The following is a 12288-nucleotide window of genomic DNA, read 5'->3' as shown; positions in this document are numbered from 1 at the left end:
TTCACATGGATGGACTGTGTGGATTTGGCATTGTTTTTCCTGGCCCACCTACCTGTATCTTCGGATGTCTGCACTCCTTTCTCCATCCCTCCGACTCCCTCTATGCTCTCCATTCCGATGGTGGAGGCACAGATTTCTTCCCAGGGGGTCAACTTGATGGGTGATTCAGGACCTCCCCCGGTGGCTGTGGCAATGTTGCGGTTGGCAGAGAGTATGCTGCGGACGCGTATCCGCAGGTCGTCCCATCGCTTGCGGCATTGCTGTGGGGTGCGGGGTGCGGTCCCCACCGCACTTACCCGCTGTGCCACCAGAGCCCATATGGCCTTCTTGTTTGCAAGTGCCGTCCTGGTCATTTGCGTGCAGAAGACGACGGCAGCATTCTCCTGGAGGGTCTCTGTTAGCACGGTGAGTTCCTCACGGGAGAAGTGGACCTGCCGCTTGCGGTCGCACGCTTTCTTCGCTGCTTTTCCCATTATTCTTGGTTTCGCTAGGGTGGTTGACGGGTTGGGGTGTGTTTCAGGGTAGTGATTTTAGTGGTTGTGTGGTTTTAGTGTATTTATAGGTGTACGCCGGGATGTTTCCCGTTCCGGGCCCATGTTTTAACTTCCGTTTCCGTATATTTCCGGCCACCGTACTTTCCGGTAGGCGCACACTGCGGTGACCGCTAAGAGGGGTGGCGGTATTGCACCTGGGGCGCCGTACGGCGGCGGTGTGGGCCGTTTTGGGGTCATTTCCGCCATCGCGGACTTTGCACTTCCGCCATGCCGTGGTGCTCGTGCCCGATGGGTCGGAATGGGCCGCACTTTGCTCCTTCGTGCAATGGCGGAAACGCTATTTACGCTGTGGCGCTCCGGTCAGTCGCTTTCCGCCAGGGTCGTAATGAGGGCCAATGTAATTTCACAAAATGGAGGGCACATGTGTTGGGCACATTTTCTCTGATTTGTTCTCTTAAATGCTTGTTTTGAATGTAAATGACGGTTCACTTTTTCATTGATTTATTTAGATCAACAAAACTTAATAACAATATAATAATAATTAAAGATATGTTTTTTAATTGTTTTATTTTTAAATGTTTTTATCAACGATTGTGTCTTTTATACCTTGTTGCTGTACTTGGTGTTACTTCTATGCATCTATGTTGATGGACATTGTTCCTGAATACAGTTATATGACTGACTGACATGATCTTTGTACTAAGCCACATGTCTAGCAAATCACTTGCAGACAAAACCCCAGTTTCGATGTCATGTGGATGTTGGACACCAGGATACTCACAAGTCTGGGCCAAAAGCATATGGGACCTGGACTATCAGTATGTTGCCAACTGCTCCTTTTAGAGAGCTCTTGGACTGATCTGAATAAGGTTGGACCTTTGTCTCTCTTGGCAGAGCCAACATAATATCAATGGTGGGAAAGCTGCGCAGGGGTATTCTCAGTTCTTTAGAGCCATCGGCTCAAACATAGCCTTCGCATTTTTAGTTTTACGTTCATTCTCTTCCATCTGAGCAAAACATTGAAAACCTTCCTCTTCATAATGACTTTAAACTGGGAGATTGAACCGTCGTGTACCATCTGGGACTTCTCCCTGGCACCTTGCTTGTTCCTGATAATCTCTACCTGACTCATGATGGCATCAACCATGAAGACTGTACAAACACATACCATTTGACTTGGAAGGTTTAGCTCAGGGGCAACATGCACGCGTTGAAAGCAAGACAAAATGGAGCAACCCAGATTCGATCCCCGGTCCGTGTTACGAATAAACAATTACAACATGGTCTCTTCTTTGCATTTTCCCTCGCTATCAACACGTCTGTTTTTTTTTAAAAAATGTAAAGGAATGTTTTATTGATTTTTTAATATTCTTCACACATCAGTAATATATAGTCAGTAAACCATAATAAAACAGCAAGCTTTACATGTGCAAAGCTCCTTCTCCCTCCGCAAACACAGGATCATCATAGTATACATTAAAGAAGCACAGTGCGAAGCAGAAACACCAAATGGACGATAACATACCACTCCTCAGGGCATGCCTATTAAGTTCAGCGCCCATTGTCTGTCCATGACAGTCCATAATCTAAGAAAGGGGCCCAAATAGCCGTAAAGGTCATCGCTGTGTCTCTGATGTTAGCTGTGAGTTTCTCCTTTGCTAATATATGCCAAACCTTATCTAGCCATAATTCAACTGATGGGGACTCCATCTTCTTCCAATTCCTCAAAAAAGATAGCTTTGCTGCCAACCAAAGGTGGACGATAATTGTGGACGTACCCGAGGAGCAAGCTTGTCTAAATGACTTTGAACACCCAGTACACATGTTAGAGGGCCATCTGGTATAGTCGCATTTAGCATTTTCTTAATCCTAGATCCGAAGCTCTCTATGACCCGGCACCCCATTGAATATGTAACAGCGTACCCACTTGGCTGCACCTACTCCACACGTGTTCGATATGCTGGGGTTGCTTGTATGGAGTCTGGCTGACATCTGATACCATCTTGTAAGGATCTTGTGTGTTTTTTTTTCCTGCCAGATGATGTATTCCCATATCCCTGTCCCAGCCCACAATAAGACCAACGTTCAGGGGTGGTGAGCATGTTTATCGCTCTTTAAAGATTGGAAATTAGCCCTTTCGAGTCTGCAGTCGGCCGAAAAATAGATTCTAGCAGAGTGAGCGTTCTAGCTGTGGCCTCCTTGTTCGCAAATGGTGAAGAACCCAATTCGGAACTTGGAGATATCGGAACCTGTTCTCCTCCCCAAGGCCCAAGGCTGCTTTGCAATGATCTAATGAATCGGCATATCTCCCAATTAAAAAACATGCCTCACACCTTGCCAACACCTCTTTCTATCCATCTCTCATATCCCCATCAGAACTGGGGTGAAGTCGCTCTTGTGAACAAACGGTGTGAAGGGGGAGGGAAAAGTGTTGCAGCCCTAAACTCAGTGACCTCATCCCTAACTATAGGGTTACAATATAAACATTGTACCCACTCAAAGCAGGGCAACCATAGTTGTATCCAAAGATGTCAACCCGCAAACACCTGTTCCATGAACACACATATTTTACTGAAATCTACCATCGGATGTGTGATGCTGGAAATGCATTGGAGGGACAGGGCCTCCCTGTCCTTGTCCTGTAGTCCTTTTTCATTGTGTTCTGTATTGTTTTCTGCCCAGGAGTCCATGTCGGACTCCTGGCAGTGCAGCTCTTCCTGTTTTTGGTTTGGTGTACAGACCCATGGGATACCCTTATGGCACCCATGGGTGGGGGTACAATCCTGTGCCCCTAGTGTATGTTTTTGGGCACCTTTGGGTGGCCCACAGAGCATCGTATGGGCTGGTGGCAGCTCCATGCTGAATTTGACAGGTGCTCTGAGTATCCTCCATTTTGGGATACCCGGGCCCTGCCATTGGAATCAGTTGATTCCTGATAGAAAACAAGATGACCCCTGTGGCCTCTTGCTTTCTATTGCCTGTTACCTTGTTTTCCCAAAGTCCTGGGAAGCCCTGACTCTGTCCCTTCCCCCTGACTGGCGGTTTTGTTGTGAAGTCCAGGCCAGACTGGCTGGAGCCTTCCCAGTGACTGTATGTTGCGGGTACACCCTGTGGGTGGGACCTGGGTGAATGGAGTGTGTGACCAATATGCACTTCTTGTTGTGGCTGTCTGGTTTCTGGTGTGTGAGACAAAGACTGAGACAGCCCTGCCCGTAACTGGCCTGAATGCAGTGTGTAGTTTTGAATGGCTGGGTACTTGTCCCAATCCATATTCCTTGTTGTGAGTGTCTGAGAGGGAGGAGGATGACCTGAATGCACTGTGTTCCTGATTGGCTGACTGACCGCATGAATGCCCTTCTGTGTGATTGGCTGTTGAGTATGACCCAGCAGTGTGGATGAGAGACAGGATAGTATATCTGGGGACCTCTCACCACTGGAAATTGTTCAGAAGCTGTATCTAAACTTGAAGAGTAACTGGAACTGCTGATCCTCGACACCCAGCTGGAAGAAGACTTGCTGTTGCATTTGCTTCGACCTGATCTGAAAGCTGCCGAATTCGTCGAAGACTGATCCGAGAGAGGACCTGGTAAGGCGCCCTCTTCCTGTGCTCCAAGGGACCATCGAGCACCTCTGACCTTTGCCGAAGCTCCCTGAGAGTCAGACCCTCGAAAGGCTGCCGACCGGAGACGGGACTGCCGAGGAAATCGAAGTGAAGCACCCGGACTTCGCCGCCGTCGAAGTCCATTGCCGTCGACCAGGGTTCGCAGGTTTGTGTAACTGCTGGAGGCCCGTCGAAGTTGTGTTGCCCCAGAAGAAGGAACCGCTTGACGCTGTGCCGTAGACGACCGAAGCCGCCCGCTCCTTTGCCTAAGAACATTTGAATCGAAGGACTCCCTTGTCCGCACCGACAACTGCTTTATCCTGCTGGAGAGAGTCAAGGCCGCCGTCGCGCCGAGGAGACTACGCCGGTGGGTTTTCCGCCACCTGAAGGCCACAAAGACTTCGACAACTCAACGCCCTTGCTGGGCCACAGTTCTTCTGAAACTCTTTGAGGTCCAGAACTATCAAATGCCGAGGTGCCCCGCACATCTCATCCTCGCAGGACGTCGCCGACGAGCACCGCCTGGATCGACGCCGTGGTCTCGGCACTCTCGAACTTCTCATTGACGCCGTCGACACCAAGTTCACTTCCTTCGACGCCTCTCGACGATCCGTGACTCCTGCTTGAAAGGGGGTCACTCAAGAAGGATCCATCAACGCTTCTTCGAAGAACTCTGCTCCACCAGGTACATTGGGGGGGTAAAAACATTATAGGAGGAAATAAGACTATTGAGCAATATATGGACTGGGCTTGTGCTATATCTTTATTTTTCAGGTTGCCCAGGTGGTGGGGATCTCCACACAGAACTGTGTTCAGGTAACTGACTCAGTATTCTGCCTATTGTTTCCACCATCTTGCTTTCCCTCCTCTCTCTATTGCTGGTTTCCTTTTTATGGATCTGTGTGACATTTTAACAGTATAGTTGATGCACTTTAAAGAGGTCTGATAATATTGGTGGTACCACTTTAGAATTGTATATATTTGCCATTGTTGACTTCTGAGTACAAAGTGAGTTATTGTGATAGTGTACATACCTTTGAATATTAATTATATAAAGACTGTGTTTCCAGTAATACAGTGTGTGGACATTCCTTTGTGGGGGCTTGGGGACTACACTGTACTTAAGAACCAGCCTGCATCACCTCCTGAGAAGCTAGGTCTTGATTGCTCGTCCATTGCTACCTTATAGAGAATCTTAGCTGGGGTCCTCTGTGCCTCTCCTCTACCATATAGAGAGCAGAAGTACAGACCCCCCCTCCAGTCTTTACAGTATGCAGCTGGGTGGTAGTTCAACAGCTTCAGAAACGCAAGACCCGGCTTGTCTCTAGCCGCATATAGAGCACGTTTATCAACCCTTGGAGCCCTCCTCCCCACAACAATTTGACCAGAATCGACTCCCACACGTCAAAAGTAGCCTTTTGTTTGGGAATGGGGATTGGCTGGAAGAGATAAAGAAACAGAGGGAGAATATTCATGGTAAGAGTTGCCATTCACCCAAACCAAGAGAGTTTCAGTGAGTTCCATTTGTTCAAGTCTTTTATGATTTCTTGAATAAGAGGGAGATAATTAGCTTTGTACAAGTCCCTAAGATTGGCAGGGATTTTCACACCTAGATAATGTATTGTCTTACGCGCCCAGACATATACGGAAACCTGAACTCCAATTTGATTGAGGGACAGCGGGATATTATGCCCTAAGATTTAAAACTTTGACCGGCTCACCTTAAATCCAGAGACCCGGCCATATTGTTGGAGTTCCTCTTCTATAATGGTATCAATTCTTGGGCATTTGTTACGGACATTATTTTGCCCACAGTTGAGTTAATGTTTTACTGAATGCGCCCAAAAGGGTTCTCTGTCCATTCATCAACATTTTTAGGAAGTCATTTTTGCAGACAAAATTATTTGAAAAAAACGGTCTTTTTGTTTGTTTGTTTTTGGGGGGTGTCTCTTCTAAATCCCCCTTTCCCTATACTCTACCCCCTGCCCCAACCCCTTCCCTATCCATTGTAACCCTCTACCGACCACTATTTATCTGGTTGAGTTTTTCAAAGTAATCTTTACACCAGAAATTACTTAGAAAAAACTAGTGTCAGTAACACAATGTGATGCCTCCCAAAATGTATGCCTGTATTTGACCCATAGGCTTGTATTTCAGATCAGGGCACTCAATCACAAGTGCAAACAAAAGAGGGGACAGGGTGCACAATTTTCTAATATTACAATCTAATGGAATCAGAGCCATAAGGCACTTGTTTATCAACAGTCATGCAACTGGGCTTATATAATTAGCCAGGATCATATGGCACATCCTGGGACTAAAGTTGTATTTTTCCAATACGGCTTTTAGGAATTCCCAGTCCATCCTATCAAAAGCTTTTTCCACATTGAGTGCAAACAAGAGAGAATGGGCTGGATTCCTCCCCGTTTTGGCAACCAGGTGCAGGACCCATCTATGGTGTCCACTGTCCCTCTACACCAGATAAATCCCAATTGATCCAGCGCTAATAGTGTAGGCATACATTTCTCTAACCTATCAGTGAGGATTTTAGTAAATGTCTCTGAGTCCAGGTTAAGTAGAGCTATTGGCCTGCATGAGGAACATAATCTAGGGTCTTTTCTCGTCTTAAGAATAAGGATCACCTGAGCTTCTATCATGGAGTCTGGAAGGGTACCGCCTGACCTAATAGCATTAAAGAGTTGTGTCAGTGGCTTGGCAAGTAATTGGCCCAGTTATTTATAGAAGAAGGCAGTGAGGCCATCCGGCCCAGTGACTTGTTCATCTTAAAGGACTTTATTGCTAACAGAAACTCTCGCGGCTCTATCAAGGAATCAAGGTAGGCACTGTTACTCGGAGATAGCCTATGCAACTCTATATTCTCCAGATAAGAGACTTGCTCTCTGAATTCTGCCTCTCGCAAGTGTACTGGGTATTGTAGAACTTTTGAAATATCTCCTGTTTTTGCCCTCATCGCCACATTCTCTGCCCTGGGTGTCCAGCACCGAATGTATATAAGACTGACCCTCCTTTGACCTCAGCAAATTAGCAAGAAGCTTGATCGGGATATTAGCATGCTCGTAGTAGCTCTGTTTCAATCACAGCGGGGTGCGCTCTCAGCAGATGCAACTGTTTTTTGGCTGCTGCTAGCTGTCTGTGTGTATGCCTGGATGGGGCCTTGCGATATGCCTTGTCTTGTCCTTTGATGTCTTCCAGGAGTTGATTTTTGGTGTGCTCTCTTACGTATTTTATAGCACTAGTGATGATGCTGCCCCTAGCCACTGCTTTGAGGGCATCCCAGTGGGCGCCCATCGATGTGTCTGCTTGGCTATTAGTCTCCAGATATTTCCTGATCATTTGTTTAAGTTCCTCCATGCAGACCGTATCTCTAATAACTCCCAGGAGTAATTGCCACCCTTGGTGTCTATGGTGATCGGACCAGCCCAGCAGTGTAGTAACATCATGTTGTGGTCAAATAAAGTAATTGGTTCTATGCCAGTTTTTACCGACCGCCACATGAACCCTGAGGAGGCAAAGATAAAATAAATCCTAGAGGCGGATTTGTGTACATGTGAAAAGTAGGTGAAGGCTTTATCTGTCGGGTGTTGTTTTCTGCCATATATCAACTAGATTAAGTTCTGTTGAGGAATTCCTCAGCGTATGTGTGGCTGTTCAAATCTTGCATATGTGTCTGCAAAGGTCTATCTAACGTGCCGTCCATAACTACGTGCATATCCCCCGTCAAAAGATATCGCCTTCGGCAATCGATCTGGGGATGGCTACAAAAATGCCCATGAATTATTCCTGAACTGAGTTAGTAATGTAGAATGAAGCTAAGGTTATTCTCCTGCCCTGAAGGTCCCCCGTTTCCGTAATGTTTCTCGCACCTGGGTCTTTCCTAGAAAGTTGTTTAAATGCCAGATCTTTATGGAGTAGAATCGACACACCCACCCTCTTACTAGCTGTGGAGGCCTGGTACTGGGTAGGGTATTCCCTATTGCGCTCTTGTTGTTCGTCATTGCATAGTAAGTGGGTTTCTTGCAGTGCTAAAATGTGGATATGTAAGTGCTTCACCTCTTTGAATTCCAGCACCCTTTTGTTGGGGGGGCTTCGGCCCCGGACATTCAGCAAGCTGATGATGATGGCTATAATTAGGTAATTCCTGTGTCCCCATGGGCAATGTCTTTATCTTTCCCATACCCATCTGGTGGCAGTATAGCTGTGGACGCATCTAGAGTGGCGACACCTCTCTCTGTTTCCCCAATTGTGACCATTTGAATGTTGTTGCCCCCGCCTTGTGTTAAACCTATGCGCAAATCCTGTGTTTCCCCAAATTACCCTCCCTAAAGATGTCATCTCAGCTCTCAGAAGGTCCCTCCGCCCCTCCCCTCTATCCCCATTTTTGCAGAAAACCCCCTTTAACATTAGAAATGTAACCAGAGAACATTTGCAACATCAACTAGAAAGGTTATCCAGCTCGTCTGAGTGGCCATCTCCCTCCCCCATTACTCTTGGCCACCAGTCTGCTCCTAGCCCAGAAGGGCCGTAGGTGGCAGTTTTGCCCCCTGGCAGCTCCCTTTTGCACCCAGCTCCCCTGACTGAGCATCACCCCACTGCTTTCCTAGGGCACACAGTGATCCATGGCTCTCCATGTGCGCCCCGCCCCACCCAAGGGGCTTCCTGGTTGATGCCCTCTGAGTCGGATCTGCAATGTTAGGAGTGATGTCCAAGGGCCTAGGGCTCACTTCCACCTTGAACAGAGTATGCAACCTCCCCTCTAGCCAAAAGTATAGGCCAAAGGGATAAGTCCATCTGTACCTTATGATATGATATGATAGGTTAATACCCAGAGGTTTCTAAGGACGGACCTGGGGATCGAACCTGTGGTGCTGTGTGTCTTGCTTCCAAGGCAAGCACGTTGCCCCTGAGATATCCTCCCGAGACGATGGGATGTAGCTCACGTTGCCCCTGAGCTAGGTCGCTTTATCTCAACTCCTCCGTTATCGGCTTCTACAGCCTTCTCATCAAAAGTGTGGCTTGGGAAACATCCTGGTACACCTGCACCATAGAGTTGTGGAACATTATCCGGTTCAACTTCCTGGCCTCCTTGAAAATCATTTCTTTGGTTTTGTAGTCCTGCAGTTTAGCAAGTATGTTCCAGGCAGGTTGATCCTTGTCATTCCGTTTGGGGCCCACTCAGTGTACTCTGTCTATCTTAATAGTGGTTAGAGGGGGATTGGCCAATATTTCCGCTAAGAGCTGATGTATACAATCTTCGATGTGATCTCTTTCTGTCCTGACCTTCATAAAGTGTAAACGAAGATTGTCTTTTGTGCCTCTTGTTTTCCAGTCGTCGCATTTCGTTTTGAGAGACGTGTTTGTCTCCCTGAGTGAGGCAATGGTGTTGTTGACCAAGGACAGTTGTAGCACTCTCGTTCCCCCAGGTCAAATATTTCCTTTTTCTTCTCACCAATGGACCCCTGGTGTTGTCATTTCTGCATGTAATGATTCTTTATTATCCTTTGTGAGTGACTCCAGGGATCACAACAGGAAGTCTGAGGTGAACAGGGCTAACCCTGGTAGAGCACGGGACATGGCCTTGGCCCCTCCACCCGCTCCATCCTGCAGTGATGGTTGTTTAGAAGGAGCTGCCAAAACGTTCTGCCTGGATCTTTTGTTTTGTGGGCAGACTTGGGCATGGAGGCCAAGAGACTCTTTTGCCAGGCGACCCCAAGAAGCTCCTCATCCATGAGCTGTTACCAGGGCCCAGCCCCGCATAGATTTGGCCCTTCTGTTGCTGCGGCGACCGCTCAATACAGCCCAAAATGTCTCATATCATCACAAGGGGCTACGGCTCACCAGTTTCGATAGTGGGTGTATGAAGTTCTGACGTTATATCATTTTGGGAGCGGAGGTTCAGAGCAGGGCTGTAAGGTGCGTCCAGCTACTCCGCCATCGTGGCCACATCCCTCCAACATGTCTGTTTTTTTCTATTGCTTCTTGTCACTCCCTACCCTGTTGATTCCCTTCACTTTTGATTGCACTTCCTGCACTCTGTAAGTATGTGCTTTACACAGCTCCCTCTTTCTCTTGCTTTTGATTATACTCACATTATGTCTTTTATAGACCGTCCTCTTCCTCTTGCTTTTGATTGCACGTCCTGCACTGTGTACCCCTTTCTTTTGATTATACTCATGCTATGTTCTTTCTACATCGTCCTCTTCCTCTTGCGTGTCACTGCACTTACTGCACTCTGTACGGATGATCTTTGTACATCAGCCTCTTCAGCTTTCTTTTGATTATACTCACGTAATGTTCTTTCTACATTGTCCTCTTCCTTTTGATTGAACTTCCTGCACTCTGTACGGATGTTCTCTGTCCATCTACCTCGCTCTTTTAATTGTACTCACTTTCTGCTCTTTCTGCACCTCCCTCTTCCTCTTGCTTTTGATTATACTCTTGCTATGTTATTTCTTCATCTCCCCCTTCCTCTTGCTTTTCATTGCACTTCCTGCACTCAGTACAGATGTTCTCAGTACATCTCTCTTCCCCTCTCTTTTGATTGTACTTACTTTCTGCTCTTTCTGCATCTCCCTCTTGCTTTTGTTTGCACTTCCTGCACTCTGGATGGATGTTCTTTGTACATCTCCCCTCCCCCTTTCTTTTGATTATACTCATGCTATATTATTTCTTTATCTCCCTCTTCCTCTTGCTTTTCATTGCACTTCCTGCACTCAGTACAGATGTTCTCAGTACATCTCTCTTCCCCTCTCTTTTGATTGTACTTACTTTCTGCTCTTTCTGCATCTCCCTCTTGCTTTTGTTTGCACTTCCTGCACTCTGGATGGATGTTCTTTGTACATCTCCCCTCCCCCTTTCTTTTGATTATACTCATGCTATATTATTTCTTTATCTCCCTCTTCCTCTTGCTTTTCATTGCACTTCCTGCACTCAGTACAGATGTTCTCACTACATCTCTATTCCCCTCTCTTTTGATTGTATTTACTTTCTGTTCTTTCTGCATCTGCCTCTTCCTTTTCCTTTCCATTGCACTTCCTGCACTTTGTATGTATGTTCTCTGTACATCTCCCTCTCCCTTTTAATTGTTCTTACTTTCTGATCATTCTGCATCTCCCTCTTTCTCGTACTTTTGACTGCACTTCCTGCACTCTGTGGGGACGTTCTCTGTACATCTCCCTCTTCCTCTCCCTTTTAATTGTACTTACTTTCTGCTCTTTCTGCATCTCCCTCGTCCTCGTGCTTTTCACTGCACTTCCTTCTTTCCATACTTTGCTGCGAGCTCGTCTTCTTGCTCCCCCACTCATGCACTTGACTGGCCCACATGTTCTGCAAGGTCTGTGAAAGCTCAGAAATCTCTGCCACTTCTCTTTTCTTTGGAGGCACTGCAAGGTGATTGGGTGCACAGTTGCTACTATATGAAATACCAACACATGGATACATAACTGTTGTTGTCATTTTCCTTTTTTCTGCCACATTAGAGGACTTCATGACCGGTTTCGGGGCATGTGTTCATAGACCACCTTGGAGTAGGGTCCCACCCATTTATGTTAAACACTGTCTCCACCAATGCTTCATTAAGGCCCTGCCCAGAGCACATGTTCATTAGACACTTGCCTGAGCCATGTCTCAGTCTCACAGCCTCACCTGCTCTTTGTAATGTGCTTCAGCTTCTCGGCTGTACTTCTCGATGATGGCATCATACTCCTCTCGGACCTCCTTGAGGATCTTCGACAGGCCATGAGATGGCTTCGCATTCAGCTCCACACTGACGTTGGAGCTGCGCTGTTGGGCCCGCAAGGTACTCATTTCCTGTTCAGTGACAAGGAAGAAGGACAATTTAGCCGTACGATCAGCAGGAGAGGATCATGATGCAGTGTGAGTGTTCAGAGCACTGCACATAAGCAATCCAAAATAAATGGAGATCTTACATACCCGTTAACTGCATATTTTTGGAAAAAAACACAATGGCAATATAAAAGAAATGTATTTGCCTGGCTCACATACCCTGCTAATGGGAACAAGCAAGGGTTGCATAGACCAGTGCCAAGTCATTCAGAATGACGCAGTGAGAGCTATAAAAAAAGAACCCCCCACATAATCACATCACAGAAGACCTCAAAGCCTTACACTGGCTGGCGGTAGACGATCGTGTTGCATTCAAAGTGGTCTCAATTG

General features: G+C 46.9%; 1 protein-coding gene across 2 annotated transcripts in view; it reads right to left on the bottom strand.

Annotated features, from left to right (window-relative positions):
• LOC138521585 (keratin, type I cytoskeletal 20-like) overlaps positions 1 to 12288 on the bottom strand; it is a 153277-nt gene that overhangs the window by 28550 nt on the left and 112439 nt on the right. For both annotated transcript variants that reach the window (XM_069634530.1, XM_069634531.1), the window contains exon 4: positions 11758 to 11922. In XM_069634530.1, coding sequence (XP_069490631.1) covers positions 11758 to 11922 — 165 coding nt within the window. The remainder of the gene's footprint in view (positions 1 to 11757; positions 11923 to 12288) is intronic.

The sequence above is a fragment of the Ambystoma mexicanum genome, chromosome 13, assembly GCF_040938575.1.
Source record: "Ambystoma mexicanum isolate Mex_15411 chromosome 13, UKY_AmexF1_1, whole genome shotgun sequence".
In the NCBI taxonomy this organism is placed as follows: Eukaryota; Metazoa; Chordata; class Amphibia; order Caudata; family Ambystomatidae; genus Ambystoma; species Ambystoma mexicanum.
Note: the sequence above shows the minus strand (reverse complement) of the source record. Positions and strands in the feature narration are given on the sequence as shown.